Source organism: Taeniopygia guttata, chromosome 2, assembly GCF_048771995.1.
Source record: "Taeniopygia guttata chromosome 2, bTaeGut7.mat, whole genome shotgun sequence".
Lineage (NCBI taxonomy): Eukaryota > Metazoa > Chordata > Aves > Passeriformes > Estrildidae > Taeniopygia > Taeniopygia guttata.
The window spans coordinates 151,902,629-151,928,711 of record NC_133026.1 but is presented as its reverse complement, the minus strand read 5'-3'; the positions used below and the strand labels follow the sequence as shown (position 1 = coordinate 151,928,711).

Below are 26,083 nucleotides of genomic sequence, written 5' to 3'. Positions count from 1 at the left end.
TCTCTGTCCCCCTGCACACCTGGGATCCCTCTGGACACCCGTGTCCTCCCAGCCACGTGGTCTTCCCCTTGGACATCTGAGACCCCCGCCGGATACAAAGGGTATGGTGGGACATGGAGGAGGTGGAAGGACATGGAGGAGGCACTGGGATGTGGAGAACATCGATGGAAGTGGAGGGATGGTGGGACACGGAGAACGTGGACATGGAAGGATGGATGGTGGGACACGGAGAACATGGACATGGAAGGAGGGATGGTGGGACACGAAGAATGTGGACATGGAAGGAGGGATGGTGGGACACGAAGAATGTGGACATGGAAGAATGGATGCTGGCACACGGAGAACATGGTCATGGAAAGATGGTGGGACACGGAGAACATGGACATGGAAGGATGGAGGGATACAGAGAACATGGACATGGAAGGATGGTGGGACACGGAGAACATAGACGTTGAAGGAGGGATGGTGGCACTTGTCACAACACCTGGCCGGGCACAACCCTCACCGGGGTTCGCTCCCCTTGCCCAGCCCAGGTGCTCCGGCCCAGGTGACCCCGGGACACACTGGGGACAAGACTGGGGGGGCTGCGGGGGCCGGTGCCACCCCTGGCACCCCCGTCTTCTGCCCAGTCTGCCCCGTTTGGCCGTACTGGGGGGGGTCACGGATTTAGTGGGGGTCATGGCCATACTGGGACGGGTCACGGCTGTACTGGGGGGTCACGGCTGTACTGGGGGGGTCATGGCTGTACTGGGGGGGTCACGGCTGTACTGGGGGGTCACGGCTGTACTGGGGGGGTCATGGCTGTACTGGGGGGTCACGGCTGTACTGGGGGGCTCATACTGGGAGGGGTCACAGCTGTACTGGGGGGTCACGGCTGTACTGGGGGTCCATACTGGGAGGGGTCACAGCCGCACGGGGCTGGGGGGGGTCACGGCGCTTTTCCTTTCGCTTTTGGCCGCGCTCCTCCTTTCCGTTCTGGAGGTGACAACGCGGCCGGGGACCGACACCGAGGTCACCTGGGGGGTCCCGGGGGGTGGTCGGGGGCTGTCCCCTTCCCTGTCCCCTTCCCTGTCCCCTTCCCTGTCCCCTCCCCTGTCCCCTTCCCTGTCCCCTTCCCTGCCACCCCCTGCCCCAGGTGGGGGCTCGGGCGGGGCTGGAGGTGACAGGAGGTGACAGGGGGTGACAGGAGGTGACAGGGGGTGACAGGGGGTGACACGGACCGAGGTGCGGTGGTGCGGGGGAGAGGGGGGACACGGACCCGACCCAACCCCCCGTGAATCCGCTGGCTCCGGTGAGAGGGGACGGGGAAGGGGACGGGGACAGCTCGGGGCACCCCTGGCCGTGTCACCTCCGCGGGGGTGGCACCTGGGCAGGTGAGGGGACGCGAGTGCCACGGCGGCGACACAGGTGCCACCGCCACTCCTGTGCCACCACCGCCCCCCCTTCTCCTTGGGGCTACCGGGAGAACCGGTCCGGCCGCACCTGCGGGCAACCTGCGGCCGCGGTTCGGTGGCCACCGGCCCCCGCGGTGGCCCCGGCGCCGTGTCCGGGGGTGGCACCGGCCACGCAGCGGGACAGGAACGCGCCGGGCGGCGCCGCGGTGACCGCGACCGGCGGATGTTTGTGTGTCCCCGCAGCCTCCGGTGGCAGCGGCGCCGGGCCCGGCGGGGCGGTGGCCCCCGGTAGCCCCCGGTAGCCCCCGGTGGTCCCCGGTAGCCCCCGGTAGCCCCCGGTGGCCATGAGCGGCGGCAGTGGCCACCCCGGGCAGGTGGCGGTGGCCATGGCGGCGTGCGGAGGTGAGAGGGTGGCCGGGACAAGGGGCGGCGACAAGTGGCACTGGCAGGGAACTGGGACTGGGAACTAGGACTGGGGACTGGGGACTGGGACTGGGACTAGGATTGGGAACTGGGACTGGGACTGGGAGCTGGGACTGGGACTGGGAACTGGGACTGGGACTGGGGACTGGGACGGGTTCGGAGCTGGCACGGGTGGCCCAGACCCTGCCCAGCCCGCGGGCCACCACAAGGGCCACACCAGGGAGGGCTTGGTCGCCACACCCGGGAGAACGCGGCCCCGGGGCCCCGCGGGGACAATGCCGGTGACACTGCCAGCACCGCGGGGACAATGCTGGTGACACCGGGCCTGCACCGCGGGGACGATGCCAATGTCACCGGGCCAGCACGGGCCATGTGCCACTGCTCCCAGTACTGGGACAGAGTCCAGTGGCACCCCTGGGCTGATGGGTGGGCACTGGGGACACTGGGACCCCTCTGGGTGGGCACTGGGGACACTGGGGACACTGGCAGTGACCCCTTGGATGGGGACACTGGGGACACTGGGACCCCTTGGATGGACACTGGGGACACTGGGGACACTGGGACCCCTCTGTGTGGGCACTGGGGACACTGGCAGTGACCCCTTGGATGGGCACTGGGGACACTGGGGACACTGGGACCCCTCTGGGTGGGCACTGAGGACACTGGGACCCCTCTGGGTGGGCACTGGGGACACTGGGGACACTGGGACCCCTCTGGGTGGGCACTGGGGACACTGGGACCCCTCTGTGTGGGCACTGGGGACACTGGCAGTGACCCCTTGGATGGGCACTGGGGACACTGGGACCCCTCTGGGTGGGCACTGGGGACACTGGGACCCCTCTGGGTGGGCACTGGGGACACTGGGGACACTGGGACCCCTCTGGGTGGGCACTGGGGACACTGGGGACACTGGGACCCCTCTGGGTGGGCACTGGGGACACTGGGGACAGCCCCCGCAGGCTCCGGTGACACAAATTCTGCCCCGTGGGTGTCGGGGCTGTCCCGTGGCCGGAGGTGCCACACCTGGCCTGAGTCACCTGTGGCACGTGCCAGCCCTGCCACCCACGGCACCGAGGGATGAGCTGGGGCTGGGGGGACCCTGGGGGTAACCCAGTGACCCCAGTATGGCCATCAACCCCAGTATGGCCATCATCCCCAGTGTCCCAGTGACCCCAGTGACCCCAGTGTCCCAGTGACCCCAGTATGGCCATCATCCCCAGTATGGCCATCATCCCCAGTATGGCCATCATCCCCAGTGTCCCAGTGACCCCAGTGACCCCAGTGTCCCAGTGACCCCAGTATGGCCATCATCCCCAGTATGGCCATCATCCCCAGTATGGCCATCATCCCCAGTGTCCCAGTGACCCCAGTGACCCCAGTGACCCCAGTATGGCCATCAACCCCAGTATGGCCATCATCCCCAGTGTCCCAGTGACCCCAGTGTCCCCATCATCCCCAGTATGGCCATCATCCCCAGTGTCCCACCATCCCCAGTGTCCCAGTGACCCCAGTATGGCCATCATCCCCAGTGTCCCCAGTGCCCCCAGTGTCCCAGTGACCCCAGTGTCCCAGTGACCCCAGTATGGCCATCATCCCCAGTATGGCCATCAACCCCAGTATGGCCATCAACCCCAGTATGGCTATCATCCCCAGTGTCCCAGTGACCCCAGTGTCCCATCATCCCCAGTATGGCCATTATCCCCAGTGTCCCCAGTGTCCCAGTGACCCCAGTGTCCCCATCATCCCCAGTATGGCCATCATCCCCAGTGTCCCATCATCCCCAGTAACCCCAGTGTCCCATCAACCCCAGTATGGCCATCATCCCCAGTGTCCCATCAACCCCAGTGTCCCATCAACCCCAGTATGGCCATCATCCCCAGTGTCCCCAGTGACCCCAGTGACCCCAGTGTCCCATCATCCCCAGTATGGCCATCATCCCCAGTGTCCCCAGTGACCCCAGTGACCCCAGTATGGCCGTCAACCCCAGTATGGCCATCATCCCCAGTATGGCCATCATCCCCAGTGTCCCAATCATCCCCAGTGTGGCAATCATCCCCAGTGTCCCCAGTGTCCCATCATCCCCAGTGTCCCCAGTGTCCCCAGTGTCCCCAGTGCCCTCAGTGTCCCATCATCCCCAGTGTCCCCAGCATTCCCAGTGACTCCAGTGTTCCCAGTACCCCATCATCCCCAGTAACCCCAGTGTCCCCAGTGCCCCCAGTGTCCCATCATTCCCAGTGTCCCATCATCCCCAGTATGGCCATCATCCCCAGTGTCCCATCATCCCCAGTGTCCCCAGTGACCCCAGTATGGCCATTATCCCAGTATGGCCATCATCCCCAATATGGCCATCATCCCCAGTGTCCCAGTGACCCCAGTGTCCCAGTGACCCCAGTGTCCCATCATCCCCAGTGTCCCCAGTGACCCCAGTATGGCCATCAACCCCAGTATGGCCATCATCCCCAGTATGGCCAGCATCCCCAGTGTCCCCATCATCCCCAGTATGGCCATCATCCTCAGTGTCCCATCATCCCCAGTATGGCCATTATCCCCAGTGTCCCCAGTGTCCCAGTGACCCCAGTGTCCCATCATCCCCAGTATGGCCATCATCCCCAGTAACCCCAGTGTCCCATCATCCCCAGTGTCCCAGTGACCCCAGTGTCCCATCATCCCCAGTGTCCCAGTGAACCCATCATTCCCAGTATGGCCATCATCCCCAGTAGCCCCAGCATCCCCAGTGTCCCAGTGACCCCAGTATGGCCATCAACCCCAGTGTCCCATCATCCCCAGTGTCCCAGTAACCCCAGTGTCCCCAGCATCCCCAGTATGGCCATCATTCCCAGTGTCCCCAGCATTCCCAGTGACTTCAGTGTCCCCAGTACCCCATCATCTCCAGTAACCCCAGTGTCCCCATCATCCCCAGTGTCCCCAGTGTCCCCAGCGTTCCCAGTGCCCCCGGTGTCCCCAGTGTCCCCAGCGTTCCCAGTGACCCCAGCATTCCCAGTGTCCCCAGTGCCCCCAGTGTTACCAGTGTCCCCAGTGCCCCCAGTGACCAGCACATCCCATGCTGGGATTGGGCAGCTGCAGAGTCAGGCAGATCCAGGAGAACTGGGGCAGGAGTCAGGCAGGAGTCACCGGCCCAGGTGGGGTGTCACCTGCCCAGGTGAGGTTTCACTGGCCCAGGTGAAGGGTCACCTGCCCAGGTGAGGTGCCACTGGCCCAGGTGAGGTGTCACCTGCCCAGGTGCAGTGTCACCTGCCCAGGTGAGGTGTCACCGGCTGTGCAGTGTCCAGCCCTGGGGGCTCGGAGCTGCCGGGAACCTGTTGGGCCAGCCTGGCCAGACAGGACTCACCTGGCCGGGCTCATCCTGGGCTCATCCACCAGGACTCACCTGGACAAGGGGAGGGACCAGGACTCACCTGGATAAGGGGAGGGCCCGGGACTCACCTGGCCGGGCTCATCTGCCAGGACTCACCTGGACAAGGGGAGGGTGGGACTCACCTGGACAAGGGGAGAGGTCAGGACTCACCTGGACAAGGGGAGGGGCCGGGACTCACCTGGACAAGGGGAGGGGCCGGGACTCACCTGGCCGGGCTCATCCGTCAGGACTCACCTGGACAAGGGGAGGGGTCAGGACTCACCTGGACAAGGGGAGGGGTCAGGACTCACCTGGCCGGGCTCACCCTGTGCCGGGTCCCGCTGGCCCCTGACTCCCCCTGAGCCCCGGACAGGTGAGGGGGTGGCTGTGGGGGCACCTGGGGGCGCGGGTGGCCACTGCCGGGCCCCGGGGCCACCGGGCAGGAGGGACGGGAGCGGAGCGGCCCCGCCCGGCTGAACCCACCTGAGGTGGCCTCGGGGCTCCCGTGGGGACATCGGGACGGGGGTCACTGCCCGTCCCCCCGCTGCTGCTTCCCGGACAGGGGGATGGTCCCGGATCCCGGGGATGGTCCCGGATCCTGGGGGAGGGTCCTGGATCCCAGGGATGGTCCTGGATCCCAGGGATGGTCTCGACTGCCAGGGAGGCGGGGGACGGTCCGGCCGGGGACATTCCCACGGTGGCAGCTGGACGCGGGGGCGGGCAGCTGCGGCCGTGGGAGTTCCCACGGTGGCCGGGATGGGCCCCGCTCCGGCCACGGGAGTTTCCCACGGGGACAAGGACGTGGGGCAGGGGTCCGGAGTGGGGAGAGGTCTCACTCTGGCCACAGGAGTTTCCCACACTGACCAGGACTCCCGGGGAGGGGTCACACCCGAATTTCCCACGGTGGCACGCGGGCACGGAGGGTCCTGCTCCATCCGGGGACATTCTCCCCCGCAGGTGACAGGCAGGGACATGGCCGGGGTCCCTCCCCACTCACCGGGGTCTCGTCCCGCAGGTTGTGCCTACTGTGCCCGGGCCTGCGAACTGGACCGGGGGGACTGCCAGGACACGCCGATGCCGTGGCCGTCGGCTCTGCCGGACACTCCCTTCCCCAGCCGGGCCCCGGCGGCGGTGGCCGCGGTGGCCGAGGCGCTGCTGGCCCCCGGGTTCTGGGCTCTGGACCGGCTGCTGGCCCTGCGGCCCACCACGGCCCAGCGGGCGCGCTGGCGGCGGCACCGGGCCGGCCGCTGCCTGGCCGTGGGCGCGCGGGCGCTGGCGGCACCGGCGCTGCTGCTGGCGCTGCTGCTGGCGCTGCCGCCGGCGCTCCTGGGGCTGCTGCTGTGGCTCCCGGCGCAGGCCAAGCGCCGGCCCTTCGTCTACCAGCACGCGGCCACCGCGCCCGCGCCCGCGCCCTGGGACCCGCGGCGAGCCCGCGGCTTCACCTTCCTGACCGCCAACCTGTGCCTGCTGCCCAGCGGCCTGGCCCGCTTCAGCAACCTGGGCGGCACGCGGCAGCGCGCGGCGCTCATCGCCCGGCTCCTGGCGCCCGGAGCGCCGGCGGAACCTTCCGGGCACCGCCACGGGCTGCTGGAGCCGCGGCGCGGCCGGGACGGCGGCTACGGGGGCACGCTCAGCACCGCGGCCCGGGGGCACCCGGGCGGCGATTCCAGGGTGGACACGTGGGTGGTGGCCAGTCCGGCAGCAGCGGTGGACGGCACGATGCCATGGACGGAGATGCCAATGGCCAGCCCAACACCGATGGTCAACCCAACACCAACGACTAACTCAACACCGATGACCAACCCAACACTGATGACCAACTCAACACCGATGACCAACCCAACAGTGATGAGCAACTCAACATTGATGACCAACTCAACACCGATGACCAACTCAACACTGATGGCCAACTCAACACCAATGACAAACCCAACACTGGTGGCCAACCCAACACTGATGACCAACCCAACACTGATGACCAACCCAACAGTGATGGCCAACCCAACAGTGATGATCAACTCAACATTGATGACCAACTCAACATTGATGACCAATTCAACACCGATGACCAACTCAACACTGATGGCCAACTCAACACTGATGGCCAACCCAACAGCGATGAACAACCCTTGGCCAAGCGTTGACTCGGTGCCAACACTGGAGTTGCCGATCACCAACCCAACCCTGGGACCTGCTCCATCACCAATGACCAACGTGGGGCCGGAGCGGCCGATCCCGCTGCCCGATCCGATGCCCCCGGTGCTGACCGCCCACGTCCCGCCGGACACCGACTTTGTGTGCCTGCAGGAGGTGTTCGATGCCACCGCGGCCACCACCCTGCGCCGGCAGCTGGGCCGGCGCTTCCCGCACGTGCTGTGGGGCGTGGGCCCGGGGGGGCTGCGCTGCGGCCGGCTGCGCGTGCTGGGCAGTGGGCTGCTCCTGGGCAGCCGCTTCCCGCTGCTGGCCGCCCGCTTCCACCCCTTCCCCAACGGTGCCCACGAGGACGCGCTGGCCAACAAGGGGCTGCTGGTGGCACAGGTGAGGGGACACCTGGGGGGGCACAGGGGTGACACACGGCTGAGGTGACACGTGGCTGGTGTCCCCCACAGGTGCTGTTGGGGACGGGGCGGGGCCGGCGTGTCGTGGGCTACCTGGGCTGCACCCACCTGCAGGCGCCCGCGGGTGAGTGGGGACACGGTGATGGCGGAGGGGTGACACTGGGGGGTGACACTCGGGGTGACACTGGGGGCACTCGGGGTGTTGGGTCTGTGTGGTGTTGTCCAGTTGTGTCCGGGTGTTTGTGTCCACTTGTGTCCATATGCCCATGTGTGTGTCCACATGCCCATGTCTGTGACTCTGAGTCCCCCTGTATCTGTGCCCCCATGTCCATGTCCCCATGTCCCGTGACTGTGTGTCCCTGTCCCATGTCTCTGTCCAAGTGTCTGTCCCTGTCCCCATGTCCATGTCAATGTCCCCATGTCCCATGTCCCTGTACCTGTCCCCATGTCCATGTCCCCACATCCATGTCCCCACATCCATGTCCATGTCCCCATGACCATGTGTCCCTGTCCCATGTCCCTGTCCCAGTGCCTGTACCTGTTCCCATGTCCATGTCCCCATGTCCCATGTCCCTGTACCTGTATCAGTCCATGTACCCATGTCCATGTCCCCACGTCCATGTCCACGTCCCCATGTCCCCATGTCCCCATGTCCCAGGCCCCTGTCCCTGTGTCTGTACCTGTCCCCATGTCCATGTCCCCATGTCCCCATGTCCACGTCCCCATGTCCATGTCCCCGTGTCCCAGGTCCCTGTCCCAGTGTCTGTACCTGTCCCCATGTCCATGTCCCCATGCCCCATGACCATGTGTCCCTGTCCCTGTCCCTGTCGCAGCCGATGGCCCCATCCGTGACGTGCAGCTGTCCCTGGTGCTCCGGTGGCTCCGGGAGTTCCAGCGGGAGCAGGAACGGCCGAGGGACCTGGTGGCCTTCGATGTCCTCTGCGGGGACCTCAACTTCGACAACTGCTCCCGGGGTGGGGACAGGGGACACGGGGGGACACGGGGGGGACATGGTGGGGACATGAGGGAATAAGAAGGGACACGGGGGACATGGGGTGGTCACAGGGGGCACTTGGGGGGACTGGGGGACGTGGAGGGGACACATTGGGGGAACACATCAGGGGACATGAGGATATGGAGAGACACAGAAGCACAGGGGGGACACAGGGAGACATGGGGGTGACAGCAGCGCCGTGTCCCCCGCAGGTGACGCCAAGAACCAGGAGCACCCCCTGTTCAAGGAGTTCTGGGACCCCGCGCGCTGCGAGTCGGGCCAGGAACAGCCCTGGGCCATCGGTGGGGACACCACTGTCACCTCCCCGGGGACCCCAGTGGCACCCCCTGACCGGGGACCCCAGTGTTGCCCCTGCCTGGGGACCTCACTGTCACTTCCCCAGGGACCCCACTATCACCGTCCTGGGGACCCTGCTGTCACCTCCACTGGGATCCCCGCTGTCACCTCCTGAAGCCCCCACTGTCACCTTCCCATGTCTGGGGACTCGTACATGTCCCTGTCCCCTCCCCGTGTCCAGAATCCCACTCACTCCCTGTCCCCTCCTGTCCCCTCTCTGTCCCTTCCTGTCCCCTCCTGTCCCTTCCTGTCCCCTCCCCGTGCCCAGGGTCACTCTCACTCTGTCCCCTCCTGTCCCCTCCTGTCCCTTCCCTGTCCCCTCCTGTCCCCTCCCCGTGCCCAGGGTCACTCTCACTCTGTCCCCTCCTGTCCCCTCTCCGTGCCCAGGGTCACTCTCACTCTGTCCCCTGCTGTCCCCTCCCTGTGCCCAGGGTCACTCTCACTCCCTGTCCCCTCCTGTCCCCAGGGACGCTGCTCAACTGGCTCAAGATCTACGAGGAGCCCGTGTCCACCCCTGAGAAGATGAGGAGGTGACAATGGGGACACTGGGGACACACGGGGGGACACAGTGGGGACAAGAAGGGTCCAGCTGACCCATCAGCCTGGAGGGGTGGGGGGTTCTCCATCCCCCGTGTCCCACGGTGTCCCTGTGTCACTGTCCCCGTGTTCCCATGTCACCCTGTCCCTGTGTCCTGCTGTCTCCGTGTGTTTCCATGTCCCTGTGTCCCCATCACTCCATCCCACTCTGTCCCACTGTGTCCCCATGCCCTCGTGTCCTTGTGTCCCACTGTGTCCCCATGTCCCTCTGTCCCTGTGTCACTCTGTCCCCACGTCCCATGTCTGTGTCCCACAGGACGCTGTCCCGCTGTGTCCCCACGTCCTCACGTCCTGTGTCCCTGTCCCACAGGACGCTGTCCTGTCGTGTCCGGCCGTGTCCCCATGTCCCCATGTCCCCACATCCCGTGTCGTGTCCCGCAGGATGCTGTCCCGTTGTGTCCCCACGTCCCGTGTCCCTGTCCCTGTCCTGCAGGACGCTGTCCCGCTGTGTCCCCGTGTCCCCACGTCCCCACGTCCCGTGTCTGGCTGTGTCCCCATGTCCCGTGTCCCTGTCCCCGTCCCACAGGACGCTGTCCCATTGTGTCCCCGTGTGTCCCTGTCCCGTCCTGCAGGACGCTGTCCCGTTGTGTCCGGCTGTGTCCGGCCATGTCCCCATGTCCCCATGTCCCCATCCCTCAGGACGCTATCGCAGCCCGTGGGACGCTGTCCCGTTATGTCCCCATGTCCCCGTGTCCCCATGTCCCCATGTCCCATGTCCCATGTCCCTGTCCCCATCCCGCAGGACGCTGTCGCAGCCCGAGGGACGCTGTCCCGTTGTGTCCCCATGTTCCCATGTCCCCATGTCCCCATGTCCCATGTCCCCATGTCCCCATGTCCCATGTCCCCATGTCCCCATGTCCCTGTCCCCACCCCACAGGACGCTGTCGCAGCCCGTGGGACACTGTCCCGTTGTGTCCCCATGTCCCCATGTCCCCATGTCCCCATGTCCCATGTCCCCATGTCCCCATGTCCCATGTCCCCATGTCCCCATGTCCCCATGTCCCCATGTCCCTGTCCCCACCCCACAGGACGCTGTCGCAGCCCGTGGGACACTGTCCCGTTGTGTCCCCATGTCCCCATGTCCCCATGTCCCCATGTCCCCATGTCCCCATGTCCCCATGTCCCTGTCCCACCCCGCAGGACGCTGTCGCAGCCCGAGGGACGCTGTCCCATCGTGTCCCCATGTCCCCATGTCCCCACATCCCATGTCCCCATGTCCCCGTGTCCCTGTCCCCAGGACGCTGTCGCAGCCCGAGGGACGCTGTCCCGTTGTGTCCCCATGTCCCCATGTCCCCATGTCCCCACATCCCGTGTCCCCACCCCACAGGACGCTGTCGCAGCCCGAGGGACGCTGTCCCATCGTGTCCCATTGTGTCCCCATGTCCCATGTCCCCATGTCCCATGTCCCCATGTCCCCATGTCCCCATGTCCCCATGTCCCCACATCCCGTGTCCCTGTCCCCAGGACGCTGTCGCAGCCCGAGGGACGCGAGCGGTTCCTGGCGGGTCCCATCCTGTCCTGCGGGGCGCTGGACCCGCGGGCGCCGCGGCCGTGGCGGGGCCGGAGGGTGGACAGGGTGCTGCTGCGGAGGGACCCCGCGCTGGCCACCGTGAGTGACCCCCGGGACCCCCGGGACCCCTGGGACCCCCCAGTGACCCCTGTGACCCCCAGTAACCCCTGTGACCCCGCGCTGGCCACCGTGAGTGACCCCCGGGACCCCCCAGTGACCCCTGGGACCCCCAATGAACCCCCACTGACCCCTGTGACCCTGCGCTGGCCACCGTGAGTGACCCCTGGGACCCCCCAATGAACCCCCTGGGACCCCCGGGACCCCCCACTGACCACTGTGACCCCTGTGACCCCTGTGACCCCGCGCTGGCCACCGTGAGTGACCCCCAGTGACCCGCAGTGACCCCCCCACTGACCCCCAGGACCCCCAATGAACCCCCAGTGACCCCAGTGACCCCTGTGACCCTGCGCTGGCCACCGTGAGTGACCGCAGGGACCGGGACCCCCCCAATGAACCCCCACTGACCCCCTGGGACCCCGCGCTGGCCACCGTGAGTGACCGGGGACCCCCAGTGACCCCTGTGACCCCTCACTGACCCCCTGGGACCCCGCGCTGGCTGTCGTGAGTGACCACTGGGACTTGGGACCCCCCAGTGACCCCAGTGACCCCCCGCTGTCCCCACAGGAGGTCACCGGCTACTCGGTCATCACCCAGCTGGCCACACTGTCTGACCACCTGCCCGTGGCCCTGCGGCTGCGCCTGGGGCCCGCTGACCTCTGACCCCGCACGGACACGGGGCCGGACACGGGGCCGGACACAGCTCGGACCTGAGCGTGGCCACGAACTGGACACAGCACCGGTCACTGCTCCGGACACAGCGCCGGTCACTGCTGTGACCCCAGTGTGACCTCGGTGTGACCATGGCTCCGGACACAGCACCGGTCACTGCTGTGACCCCGGTGTGACCTCGGTGTGACCGTGACTCCGGACACAGCACCGGTCACTGCTGTGACCCCGGCGTGACCCCGGCGTGACCTCGGCGTGACCCCGGGGGCCCGGCCGTGTCCCCACAGGTGTCACTGACCAGGCTGACCCTGGGGATGATCAATAGCGGCATTGATCCGGTATCGGGGCAGGATCAGTGCAGTATTGATCCAGCATTGATCCAGTATTGATCAGGTATTGATCCACTATTGGATTGGTGCAGTATTGATCCAGCATTGATCTGGTATTGGGGCAAGATCGGTTCTGTATCAATGCAGGCATTGATCCAATATCAGTTCAGGACAGGTGCAGCATTGATCCACTATTGGGGCAGGATTGGTGCAGTATTGATCCAGCATTGATCTGGTATCAGGGCAGGATCAGTTCTGTACCGATGCAGGCATTGATCCAGCTTTGATCAGTCCAGGATAGGTCCAGCATTGATCCGGTATCAATCCAGCATTGATCTGTCATCGGTTCAGAAAGGATCCATCACTGATCATCTGGCATTGATCCAGCATCAATAATGCAGCATTGATCCATCGCCAGTCCAGCAGCAATCCAGTATTGATCTGATATTGATCAGGCATTGATCCAGCTTTATTCCAGCATCACTTCGCTATTGATCTGACATCCCAAGACCAGCATTGATCCAGCACTGATTGGGCATTAATCCAGCATGGATTGGGCATTAGTCTGGCATTGATCCGGCATTGATCTGGCATTGATCCGGCACTGATCCAGCACTGAATCACTATTGATCCGGCATTGATCCAGCACTGATCCAGCACTGACTCAGTATTGATCTGGCATTGATCCAGCACTGATCCAGCACTGACTCAGTATTGATCCGGCATTGATCCAGCACTGACTCAGTATTGATCCGGCATTGATCCTGCTCCAAAGGCTCCTGGAGAAGGAACTGAATGGCTTCACCTCAAGCCGGGGTCTGAATCCTCCTGTAACATTGATCTGGCATTGGCTCAGTATTGATCCGGCATTGGCTCCGTATCAATCCAGCATTAAACCAGCATTGATCCAGCACTGGCACAGTATCAATCCATTATTGGCTCGGTATCGATCCAGCACTCATCCATCATCAGTCTGGCATTAGCTCAGTATAGATCCGACACTGACTCAGTATTGATCCGGCATTGGCTCTGTATCAGTCCAGCATTGGCCGTCATTGATCCGGTATTGATCCAGCATTGATATGGTATTGATCTAACATTGATCTCGTATTGATCCAGCATCAGTCTGATATTGGTCCAGTATTGATCCATCATTGATCCAGCACTGACCTATCAGTCTGGTATTGATCCATTGTTGATCTGGTATTGATCCAATACTGATCTGGCACTGAGCCAGTATTGATCTGGCACTGACCCAGCATTGGTCTGGTATTGATCTGGCATTAATCCAGCATTGATCCGGTATTGATCCAGCATTGATCCAGCCTCTCTCCGGCGGGGCTGGCACAGCCCCCGTGGCACAGGGGGGTTCTCCCCATTCCAGAGTCTGGGGTCGGTGTCCCCCCCCCGGATTTGTGGGGCAGAGCCCTGGGGGGCTCCGTGGGGCTGGGGGGGGTCCCTGGGGGTCCCGGTCCTCCCCAAGACACCAGACAGGAGTTGGGGGGCACAGGAAGTTTATTGGGGGGGGGAACTGGGGGGAGCTGGGTCCCCCATGGAGGGGCTGAGCTGGGGGGGAGGCTGCCCCATGGAGGGCTGGGGGCTGCCCTATGGACTGTGCGTGTCTAAAGTTAGGGGGCTGCCCCATAGCGGGGATGGGGGCTGCCCCACAGAGGGGTGCATAGCTGGAGTGGGTGGGGGGCTGCCCCATAGCGGAGTTAGGGGGCTGCCCTATGGACTGTGCGTGTCTAAAGGGGGGGCTGCCCCATAGCTGGGCCAGGGGCTGCCCCATAGCAGGTGCATAGATGGGATTGGGGACAGCCCCATAGCGGAGTTAGGGGGCTGCCCTATGGACTGTGCGTGTCTAAAGTTAGGGGGCTGCCCCATAGGAGGTGCATAGATGGGATCAGGGGCTGCCCCATAGCGAAGTCTGGGGCTGCCCCACAGGGGGGTGCATAGCTGGAGTGGGTGGGGGGCTGCCCCATAGCAGAGTTAGGGGGGTGCCCTATGGACTGTGCGTATCTAAAGGGGGGCTGCCCCATAGTGGGGTTAAAGGGCTGCCCCATAGGAGGTGCATAGATGGGATCAGGGGCTGCCCCATAGCGAAGTCTGGGGCTGCCCCATAGAGGGGGTGCATAGCTGGAGTGGGTGGGGGGCTGCCCCATAGCGGAGTTAGGGGGCTGCCCTATGGACTGTGCGTGTCTAAAGTTAGGGGGCTGCCCCATAGCTGTGTCAGGGGCTGCCCCACAGCGGTTTGGGGTCACACAGCGGTTTGGGGTCACACAGCAGGTTTGGGGTCACACAGCGGTTTGGGGTCACACAGCAGGTTTGGGGTCACACAGTGGTTTAGGGCTGCCCCACAGAGGTGTGGGGCTGCCCCACAGCAGTTTGGGGTCACACAGCAGATTTGGGGCTGCCCCACAGCTGTTTGGGGTCACAGAGTGGTTTGGGGTCACACAGCAGGTTTGGGGTCACATAGTGGATTTGGGGCTGCCCCACAGAGGTGTGGGGCTGCCCCACAGCTGTTTGGGGTCACACAGCGGTTTGGGGTCACATAGCAGGTTTAGGGCTGCCCCACAGCAGATTTGGGGCTGCCCCACAGTGGTTTGGGGTCACACAGCGGGTTTGGGGTCACACAGCGATGTGGGGCTGCCCCACAGATTTGGGGTCTGGGGTCCGGTTTGGGGTTTGGGGTCACACGGCCTCCTGCGCCTGGCGGAACTCGAAGACGCTGCTGCGCTCCGGGACGGTTTGTGGGGTCGGGGGGCCCGGGGGGCCGCCGGGGTTTTGGGGGCCCGGGGAGTTCTGGGGGGCCCAGAGGTCCTGGGGGTCCGGGGGCTCCGGGGGGCCCTGGGGGTCACCCCCATCCTCGGGGGGGCCAAAGCCGCCCCCGCCCGGGGTCAGCAGGCGGAAGATGTCCTGTGGGGAGAGAGGGTTGGGGTCGGGTTTGGGGTTTGGGGTTTAGGGTCAGGGTTTGGGGTCAGGTTTGGGTTTGGGGTCAGGGTTTGGGGTTTGGGGTCGGGTTTGGGGTCCGGTTTGGGGTTTGGGTTTGGGGTTTGGGGTCAGGGTTTGGGGTCAGGATACGGATCAGGGTTTGGGGTCAGGGTTTGGGGTGATTTTGGGGTGATTTGGGGAATTTTGGGGTGGTTTTGTGGTGGTTTTTGCAATGATTTTGGGGTGTGTTTGGGGCGGTTTTTGGGGTTTTTGCTCACCTCGGGCTCCACGCTGACCGAGCTCTTGCCCCCCAGGTTGATGGGGTTTGGGGTGGTTTCGGGGCGGTTTTGGGGCAGTTTTTTGGGTGATTTTGGGGCAGTTTCGGGGCAGTTTTTGGGGTGATTTTGGGGCGGTTTCAGGGCGGTTTTTGGGGTGATTTTGGGGCGGTTTCAGGGCGGTTTTTGGGGTGATTTTGGGGTTTTTGCTCACCCCCGGCTCCACGCTGACCGAGCTCTTGCCCCCCAGGTTGATGGGGTTTGGGGTGACTTTGGGGCGGTTTTGGGGCAGTTTTTGGGGCAGTTTTTGGGGTGGGTTTGGGGCGGTTTCAGGGCAGTTTTTGGGGTGATTTTGGGGCAGTTTTTGGGGCGGTTTCAGGGCAGTTTTTGGGGTGATTTTGGGGTTGTGCTCACCCCCGGCTCCACACTGACCGAGCTCTTGCCCCCCAGGTTGATGAGGTTTGGGGTGATTTTGGGGCAGTTTTGGGGCAGTTTTTAGGGCAGTTTTTGGGGTGGGTTTGGGGCGGTTTCAGGGCAGTTTTTGGGGTGTTTTTGGGGTTTTGCTCACCCCCGGCTCCACGCTGACCGAGCTCTTGCCCCCCAGGTTGATGAGGCGCCCGTCCCGCCGCAGCAGCAGGTTCAGCCCCGGGGCCCCCGGGAGACCCCCTGGGCGAGAGGGGGGTCAGGGGGGATTTGGGGGTCAGGGGGGTCAGGGGGGTCAGGGGGGTCAGGGGGGTCAGGGGGGGTCAGGGGGGATTTGGGGGGTCGGGGGGAGTCAGGGGGGAACTGAAGGGGGATCTGGGGGGATTTGGGAGGATCTGGGGGGTCTCGGGGTGGGGGACTGAGAAATTGAGGGGGTCCCAAGGGATTTGGGGGGGATTTGGGGGGCGATTTTGAGGGGGAGTTTGGGGGGGATTTTTGGGGGGATTTTGGGGGGATTTTTGGAGGGATTTCTGGGGAATTTTTGGGGGCTTTGGGGGATTTTGGGGTCTCACCCGCCATGCCGTAGGGCCGCGTGGTGTGGGGGGATTTGGGGGCAATTTTTGGGGGGATTTTGGGGGAATTTTGGGGGGATTTTTGGGGGATTTGGGGGAATTTTGGGGGGGATTTCTGGGGGAATTTTGGGGGGGATTTCTGGGGGAATTTTGGGGGGGATTTTGGGGGGATTTTGGGGGGATTTTGGGGGGATTTTGGGGGATTTTGGGGGGATTTTTGGGGGGATTTTTGGGGGGATTTTTGGGGGGATTTTTGGGGGGATTTTAGGGGGGATTTTGGGGGGCATTTTTGGGGGATTTTGGGGGGATTTTTGGGGGGATTTGGGGGATTTTGGGGTCTCACCCGCCATGCCGTAGGGCCACGTGGCGCTGGGGGATTTTGGGGGGATTTTGGGGGGATTTTTAGGGGATTTTTTGGGGAATTTTGGGGGGGATTTTGGGGGGGATTTTTGGGGGGGATTTTTGGGGGAATTTTTTTGGGATTTGGGGGGATTTTTGGGGGGATTTTTGGGGGAATTTTGGGGGGATTTTTGGGGGAATTTTGGGGGGATTTGGGGGGTTTTGGGGTCTCACCCGCCATGCCGTAGGGCCGCGTGGCGCGGCGCTCGCTCAGCACCGAGAGTTGGGTGGGCTCACGGAACTGCAGCTCCCGGATCACCCCGTCCCCCCCCCGGTGCCGCCCCGCGCCCCCCGAGCCCGCCCGCAGCTCAAAGCGCCGCAGCACCACCGGGTACCTGGGAGGGGGGAAAAGGGGGTCAGGAACCCCAAAATCCCACCCGAGACACCCCAAACCTGCCCTGACCCCCTCCCCCCCAGCACCACCGGGTACCTGGGAGGGGGAAAACGGGGGTCAGGACCCCCAAAATCACCCTGACACCCCCCAACCCCCCCCCCCAGCACCACCGGGTACCTGGGAGGGAAAAAACGGGGGTCAGGAACCCCAAAATCCCACCCGAGACCCCCCAAACCCCCCACAGCACCACCGGGTACCTGGGGGGGGGGAGAGGGGTCAGGACCCCCAAAATCCCACCCGAGACACCCCAAACCCCCCACAAGTCTAACCAGTGGGTACCTGGGGGGGAGGGAGATATGGAGGGCCAAGAGGGGCACCCCAAAATCCCACAGCAGTCACCAAGAGAGCCCCGAAACCCCCGGGGACCCCTCCTCAGGGAGCCACTCGGGACCCGCCCAGGACCCCCCAAAATCCCCCCAAACCCCCCCGGACCCCCAAACCCACCGGAGCTCGAGGATCTCGGGGTCGGTGATGTGGGTGTTGGTCATGTGCGTGTGGGACCCCCGACCCCCCAAACCCCCCCAAACCCCCCAGACCCCCCCAGGAACCCCAGGACCCCCCAAAACCCACCGGAGCTCGAGGATCTCGGGGTCGGTGATGCGGGTGTTGGTCATGTGCGTGTGGACCCCGCTGCGCCCGGCCCAGCCCGGCCCGGCCCCCGCGCCCCCCGCCACCGTCTCGTAGTACCCGCCCCGGGCCGAGCCGAACGTCACGTTGTTCATGCAGCCCTGGGGACGGGCAGTGGCACCCCAAATGTACCCCAAATATATCCCAAATATACCCAAAACTGACCCCAAATGTACCCCAAATACACCCCAAATCCCGCTGTTCATGCAGCCCTGGGGATGGGCAGTGGCACCCCAAATGTACCCCAAATACATCCCAAATATACCCAAAACTGACCCCAAATACACCCCAAATCTGACCCCAAATATACCCCAAATATACCCCAAATACACCCCAAATATACCCCAAATATACCCAAAACTGACCCCAAATACACCCCAAACCCCGCTGTTCATGCAGCCCTGGGGACGGGCAGTGGCACCCCAAATATACCCCAAATATATCCCAAATATACCAGAAATATACCCCAAAACTGACCCCAAATACACCCCAAACCCCGCTGTTCATGCAGCCCTGCGGATGGGCAGTGGCACCCCAAAACTGACCCCAAATGCACCCCAAATAGGCCCCAAATATACCCCAAATATACCCCAAACACACCCCAAATATACCCCAAATATACCCCAAATACACCCAAAATACGCCCCAAATATACCCCCAAACTGACCCCAAATACACCCCAAATATGACCCAAATATACTCCAAATATACCCAAAATATACCCCAAAACTGACCCCAAATACACTCCAAATATACCCCAAAACTGACCCCAAATACACCCCACATACGCCACAAATACACCCCAAATTTACCCCAAATACGCCACAAATATACCCCAAATATACCCCAAAACTGACCCCAAATCTGACCCCAAATCTGACCCCAAATAAAACCTAAATATACCGCAAATATACCCCAAATAAGCCCCAAATATACCCCAAATACACCCCAAATACCCCAAAACTGACCCCAAACCCCGCTGTTCTTGCAGCCCTGGGACAGGGGAAGTGTCACCCCAAAACTGACCCTAAAACCGACCCCAAATACCCCAAATACCCCAAAACCCCCCCGGCCCCGCCCCCCCGCCCCGGCCCCGCCCCCCCGCCCCGGCCCCGCCCCCACCTGGGAGGCCGCGCATGCGCCGAACGCGCGCAGCACCACGTCCACCACGCGCTGTGACGTCAGCACGTTCCCGCCAACCACCGCGGCCTCGGGGGAGGGGTCCAGGATGGAGCCGGGGGGGATCCGCACCTGGACGGGGGCCAGGCAGCCCTGGGGGGAGAGACACCTGGGCACACACCTGGGCACACCTGGGCACACCTGAGATACACCTGGGTACACCTGAGATACACCTGGGTACACCTGGGCACACCTGGGCACACCTGGGCACACCTGGGCACACACCTGGGCACACCTGGGCACACACCTGGGCACACCTGAGATACCCCTGGGTACAGCCCTGACCCCCCGGGATCCGCACCTGGACGGGGGCCAGGCAGCCCTGGGGGGGAACACACCTGGGCACACCTGGGCACACCTGGGCACACACCTGGGCACACCTGAGATACCCCTGGGTACAGCCCTGACATCCCGGGATCCGCACCTGGACGGGGGCCAGGCAGCCCTGGGGGGAACACACCTGAGATACACCTGGGCACACACCTGGGCACACCTGAGATACCCCTGGGTACAACTGGGTACACCTGTGATACACCTGGGTACACCTGGGTACACCTGGGCACACCTGGGCACACCTGGATACACCTGGGCACACCTGGGCACACCTGAGATACACCTGATACATACCTGGGCACACCTGGGATACACCTGGGTACACCTGGGCACACCTGGGCACTCCCTGAGCCAGCCTGAGGTCCCCAGGGTGGGGAGGTTGGAGGGATTTGGGGCCTCACCTGGTTTGGGGTGGTTGGGTCTGTCTGGGGTCTTGGGGTGGGTTTGGGGTGGGTTTGGGGGTTTTGGGGCGTATTTGGGATGTGTTTGGGGTTTTTGGGGTGTATTTAGGATTTATTTAGGGTCTCACCTGGTTCAGAGGGATGTCGTGCCCCACCAGGCAGCGCAGGCAGTAGATCAGCGCTGACGGGGTTCGGGGTGGGTTTGGGGTGCGTTTGGGGTCTGTTTGGTGTGTTTGGGGTGTATTTAGGGTATTTAGGGTGTATTTAGGGTCTCACCTGGTTGAGGGGGATGTCGTGCCCCACCAGGCAGCGCAGGCAGTAGATCAGTGCCGACAGGGTGATGGCTCGGGGGGTGTTGCAGTTCCCGAGCACCTCGGGGCCCGTCCCCCCGAAATCGAACACGGCGCTGCCCTGGGCGGATGGGGGGGGACACTGCACCCCAAAATCCGCCCAGAGCCCACAGGGACCCCAAAACCCACCCGGAGCCTGGGGGGGACCCCAAAACCCGCCTGGAGCCCACAGGGACCCCAAAACCCGCCCGGAGCCTGAGGGACCCCAAAACCCGCCCGGAGCCTGAGGGACCCCAAAACCTGCCTGGAGCCCACAGGGACCCCCAAAACCCACCCAGGGACCAGGGAGTGACCCCAAAACCCGCCCGGAGTCTGGGGGGGACCCCAAAACTTGCCTGGAGCCCACAGGGACCCCAAACCCAGGGTAACCCCACACCTGGGCTGACCCCAAACCCAGGTGACCCCAAACCCAGGTGACCCCAAACCTGGGTGTCCCCAAACCCGGGTGTCCCCAAACTCGGGTGTCCCCAAACCTGGCTGACCCCACACCCGGGGCTCTCCCATTTCCCCCTGACCTCATCGAGGTCCCCAAACCTTGGGGACGTCCCCGTGTCCCCACAAAGCCCGGGAGGTCCCCGTGTCCCCTCAGCTCTCTGGGGTCTCAGAGGTGTCCCTGTGTCCCCGTGGTGTCCCCAGGGTGTCCTTGCTCTGTCCCCTCACTGTCCCCTCACTGTCCCTCCGCTCTCCCCTCCCTGTCCCCTCCCTGTCCCCTCTCTGTCCCCTCACTGTCCCCTCACTGTCCCCTCTCTGTCCCCTCTCTGTCCCCTCACTGTCCCCTCTCTATCCCCTCACTGTCCCCTCACTGTCCCCTCTCTGTCCCCTCTCTGTCCCCCCTCTGTCCCCTCATTGTCCCCTCCCTGTCCCCCCTCTGTCCCCTCTCTATCCCCTCTCTGTCCCCTCTCTATCCCCTCACTGTCCCCTCACTGTCCCCTCACTGTCCCCTCACTGTCCCCTCTCTGTCCCCTCTCTGTCCCCCTGCTGTCCCCTCACTGTCCCTGCCCTGTCCCCTCTCTGTCCCCTCCCTGTCCCCATGTCCCCGTCCCCCTCCCCACCGTGAGGGGCTCCAGCCGCACGCGCAGCCGGATCGGGGTCCCGTCGTCCATCGTGTCCTCGGCCGCCAGCGACGTCCCCCAGCGCGCGGCCACCGCCCGCAGCGTGTCCCTCACTGCCAGCTCCGCGTTGGCCTGGGGTCACACGGGGTCACAGGGGTCACACAGGGGTCACACGGGGTCACACAGGGTCACACAGGGGTCACACAGGGTCACAGCACGGCCACCGCCCGCAGCGTGTCCCTCACTGCCAGCTCCGCGTTGGCCTGGGGTCACAGGGGTCACACAGGGGTCACACAGGGGTCACAGGGTCACAGGGGTCACACAGGGTCACACAGGGGTCACACAGGGTCACACAGGGTCACAGCGCGGCCACCACCCGCAGCGTGTCCCTCACTGCCAGCTCCGCGTTGGCCTGGGGTCACACGGGGTCACACAGGGGTCATGGGGTCACACAGGGGTCACAGGGGTCACACAGGGTCACAGCGCGGCCACCGCCCGCAGTGTGTCCCACACCGCCAGCTCCGCGTGTGCCTGGGGTCACACAGGGGTCACACAGGGGTCACCCAGAGGTCACACAGGAGTTTTGGGGGCATTTGGGGGTTTAGGGTGGTTTTGGGGTGTCTCAGCTGTTTTGGGGTGTATTTGGGGTATTTTTGGGGTCTGACCTGCACGTGGCCCATGTAGGCCTGCACCACCTCCAGCCCGGGGCACAGGGCATTGGGGATTTGGGGTATTTTTGGGGTTTTTAGGTTATTTTTGGGGTCTGACCTGCACGTGGCCCATGTAGGCCTGCACGGCCTCCAGCCCGGGGCACAGGGCATTGGGGATTTGGGTGGATTTGGGGTTTTTAGGGTATTTTTGGGGTCTGACCTGCACGTGGCCCATGTAGGCCTGCACCACCTCCACCCCGGGGCACAGGGCATTGGGGATTTGGGGTTTTGGGGGTATTTTTGGGGTCTGACCTGCACGTGGCCCATGTAGGCCTGCACCACCTCCAGCCCGGGGCACAGGGCATTGGGGATTTGGGTGGATTTGGGGTATTTTTGGGTATTTTTGGGGTCTGACCTGCACGTGGCCCATGTAGGCCTGCACGGCCTCCAGCCCAGGGCACAGGGCATTGGGGATTTGGGTGTATTTGGGGTATTTTTGGGGTATTTTGGGGTCTGACCTGCACGTGGCCCATGTAGGCCTGCACGGCCTCCAGCCCGGGGCACAGGGCATTGGGGATTTGGGTGGATTTGGGGTATTTTTGGGGTCTGACCTGCACGTGGCCCATGTAGGCCTGCACCACCTCCAGCCCGGGGCACAGGGCATTGGGGATTTGGGGTATTTTTGGGGTTTTTAGGGTATTTTTGGGGTCTGACCTGCACGTGGCCCATGTAGGCCTGCACCACCTCCAGCCCGGGGCACAGGGCATTGGGGATTTGGGTGGATTTGGGGTTTTTAGGGTATTTTTAGGGTATTTTTGGGTCTGACCTGCACGTGCCCCATGTAGGCCTGCACCACCTCCAGCCCGGGGCACAGGGCATTGGGGATTTGGGTGTATTTGGGGTATTTTTGGGGTTTTTAGGGTATTTTTGGGGTCTGACCTGCACGTGGCCCATGTAGGCCTGCACCACCTCCAGCCCGGGGCACAGGGCATTGGGGATTTGGGGTATTTTTGGGGTTTTTAGGGTATTTTTGGGGTCTGACCTGCACGTGCCCCATGTAGGCCTGCACCACCTCCAGCCCGGGGCACAGGGCATTGGGGATTTGGGGTATTTTGGGGGTTTTTAGGGTATTTTTGGGGTCTGACCTGCACGTGGCCCATGTAGGCCTGCACCACCTCCAGCCCGGGGCACAGGGCATTGGGGATTTGGGGTATTTTTGGGGTTTTTAGGGTATTTTTGGGGTCTGACCTGCACGTGGCCCATGTAGGCCTGCACCACCTCCAGCCCGGGGCACAGGGCATTGGGGATTTGGGTGTATTTGGGGTGTATTTGGGGTGTATTTGGGGTATTTTTGGGGTCTGACCTGCACGTGGCCCATGTAGGCCTGCACCACCTCCAGCCTGGGGCACAGGGCATTGGGGATTTGGGTGGATTTGGGGTATTTTGGGGTATTTTTGGGGTCTGACCTGCACGTGGCCCATGTAGGCCTGCACCACCTCCAGCCCGGGGCACAGGGCATTGGGGATTTGGGGTATTTTGGGGGTTTTTAGGGTATTTTTGGGGTCTGACCTGCACGTGGCCCATGTAGGCCTGCACGGCCTCCAGCCCGGGGCACAGGGCATTGGGGATTTGGGTGGATTTGGGGTTTTTAGGGTATTTTTGGGGTCTGACCTGCACGTGGCCCATGTAGGCCTGCACCACCTCCAGCCCGGGGCACAGGGCATTGGGGATTTGGGTGGATTTGGGGTATTTTTGGGGTATTTTTGGGGTCTGACCTGCACGTGGCCCATGTAGGCCTGCACGGCCTCCAGCCCGGGGCACAGGGCATTGGGGATTTGGGGTATTTTTGGGGTTTTTAGGGTATTTTTGGGGTCTGACCTGCACGTCCCCCATGTAGGCCTGCACGGCCTCCAGCCCGGGGCACAGGGCATTGGGGATTTGGGTGGATTTGGGGTATTTTTGGGGTTTTTAGGGTATTTTTGGGGTCTGACCTGCACGTGGCCCATGTAGGCCTGCACCACCTCCAGCCCGGGGCACAGGGCATTGGGGATTTGGGTGGATTTGGGGTATTTTTGGGGTTTTTGGGGTCTGACCTGCACGTGGCCCATGTAGGCCTGCACGGCCTCCAGCCCGGGGCACAGGGCATTGGGGATTTGGGTGTATTTGGGGTTTTTAGGGTATTTTTGGGGTCTGACCTGCACGTGGCCCATGTAGGCCTGCACCACCTCCAGCCCGTGCTGCTCGATCAGCTCCCGCACCAGCCCGATCCCCTTCTGGTTCGCTGCCACCTGTGCCCGCAGGTCCGCCAGGTTGTCCCGCAGGTTCCGCGTGCCCGAGCAGCCGGGCACGGCCCCGGGGGCCAGCAGGGCCTCGGTCACCGCTGGGGACAGCGAGGGGACAGGGACAGTGAGGGGGGACAGGGACAGTGACACCCCCTGGCACGGCCCCGGGGGCCAGCAGGGCCTCGGTCACCGCTGGGGACAGGGACAATGTCACCCTGGGGACAGTGACACCCCCTGGCACGGCCCCGGGGGCCAGCAGGGCCTCCGTCACCGCTGGGGACAGGGACAATGTCACCCTGGGGACAGTGACACCCCCTGGCACAGCCCCGGGGGCCAGCAGGGCCTCGGTCACTGCTGGGGACAGGGACAGGGACAGTGACAATGAGAGTGACACCCCCTGGCACGGCCCCGGGGGCCAGCAGGGCCTCGGTCACTGCTGGGGACAGGGACAGGGACAGTGAGGGGGGACAGGGACAGTGTCACCTCCATGGGACTCTGTCACCCACCACTGGGGACAGGGACAGGGACCCCCCCAGGTCCCCTCCCGGGCCCCCCCTCAGGGCCAGCAGCATGTCCCCCCTGCATCTCCAATGTCCCCACCTTGTCCCCACTGCCCCCCATCGTGTCGTCACCCCCGCCAGGACATCTTCCCCCGTGTCCCCAATGTCCCCAATGTCCCCAATGTCCCCAATGTCCCCAATCCCCAGGGATGTCCCCAATGTCCCCAATGTCCCCAATGTCCCCAATGTCCCCATGTCCCACCCTGCTCCTGGAACTGCCCGTTGGTGACCAGTTTGAAGGACACGAAGGTGGCCCCCAATGTCCCCAATGTCCCCAATGTCCCCAATCCCCCCAATGTCCCCCATGTCCCCAATGTCCCCAATGTCCCCGATGTCCCCAGGGATGTCCCCAATGTCCCACCCTGCTCCTGGAACTCTCCGTTGGTGACCAGTTTGAAGGACAGGAAGGTGGCCCCCCAATGTCCCCGATGTCCCCAATGTCCCCAATGTCCCCAATGTCCCCAATGTCCCACCCTGCTCCTGGAACTCTCCGTTGGTGACCAGTTTGAAGGACACGAAGGTGGCCCCCAATGTCCCCAATGTCCCCAGGGATGTCCCCAATGTCCCACCCTGCTCCTGGAACTCTCCGTTGGTGACCAGTTTGAAGGACACGAAGGTGGCCCCCAATGTCCCCAATGTCCCCAATGTCCCCAATGTCCCACCCTGCTCCTGGAACTGCCCGTTGGTGACCAGTTTGAAGGACACGAAGGTGGCCCACAATGTCCCCAATCCCCAGGGATGTCCCCATGTCCCACCCTGCTCCTGGAACTCTCCGTTGGTGACCAGTTTGAAGGACACGAAGGTGGCCCCCAATGTCCCCAGGATGTCCCCAATGTCCCCCCAATGTCCCCAATGTCCCCAATGTCCCCAATGTCCCCAATGTCCCCAATGTCCCCGATGTCCCCAATGTCCCCCATGTCCCACCCTGCTCCTGGAACTCTCCGTTGGTGACCAGTTTGAAGGACACGAAGGTGGCCCCCCAATGTCCCCAATGTCCCCAGGATGTCCCCAATGTCCCCCCAATGTCCCCAATGTCCCCAATGTCCCCAATGTCCCCGATGTCCCCGATGTCCCCAATGTCCCCAATGTCCCCAATGTCCCCAATGTCCCCATGTCCCACCCTGCTCCTGGAACTCTCCGTTGGTGACCAGTTTGAAGGACACGAAGGTGGCCCCCTCCTGGGCCAGGCTCTGCGAGTGCGGTGGCATCGAGCCGGGGCTGCAGCCCCCGACGTCGGCGTGGTGGCCACGGCTGGCCACGAAGAACACGGGGCGGGGCTGGCCCGGCCAGAACACCTGTACAGGTGGGACAGGTGACACTGAGGGGTTAGACACCTGGGACAGGTGGGACAG

The 26,083-nt window shown here is 63.5% G+C and overlaps 2 protein-coding genes across 2 annotated transcripts in view; one reads left to right on the top strand and one right to left on the bottom strand.

Moving 5' to 3' along the window:
• The first annotated feature begins 1,300 nt into the window (after positions 1 to 1,300).
• On the top strand, positions 1,301 to 13,427 carry LOC115492365 (uncharacterized). The gene is made up of 8 exons (XM_041714041.2): positions 1,301 to 1,796; positions 6,188 to 7,710; positions 7,782 to 7,854; positions 8,564 to 8,704; positions 8,937 to 9,026; positions 9,548 to 9,611; positions 11,143 to 11,287; positions 11,873 to 13,427. The coding sequence occupies exons 1-8, from the start codon at positions 1,739 to 1,741 to the stop codon at positions 11,966 to 11,968; spliced, it is 2,190 nt and encodes a 729-aa protein (XP_041569975.2). The 5' UTR covers positions 1,301 to 1,738; the 3' UTR covers positions 11,969 to 13,427.
• Positions 13,428 to 13,800: 373 nt separating this feature from the next.
• Positions 13,801 to 26,083, bottom strand: part of OPLAH (5-oxoprolinase, ATP-hydrolysing) — a 37,997-nt gene continuing 25,714 nt past the window's right edge. The window contains exons 18-26 of the mRNA XM_072925149.1: positions 25,852 to 26,026; positions 24,085 to 24,269; positions 21,240 to 21,371; positions 20,114 to 20,248; positions 19,047 to 19,196; positions 17,868 to 18,025; positions 17,078 to 17,238; positions 16,078 to 16,175; positions 13,801 to 15,219 (exon numbers count right to left, since the gene is read on the bottom strand). Coding sequence (XP_072781250.1) covers positions 14,995 to 15,219; positions 16,078 to 16,175; positions 17,078 to 17,238; positions 17,868 to 18,025; positions 19,047 to 19,196; positions 20,114 to 20,248; positions 21,240 to 21,371; positions 24,085 to 24,269; positions 25,852 to 26,026 — 1,419 coding nt within the window. The 3' untranslated portion in view covers positions 13,801 to 14,994. The remainder of the gene's footprint in view (positions 15,220 to 16,077; positions 16,176 to 17,077; positions 17,239 to 17,867; positions 18,026 to 19,046; positions 19,197 to 20,113; positions 20,249 to 21,239; positions 21,372 to 24,084; positions 24,270 to 25,851; positions 26,027 to 26,083) is intronic.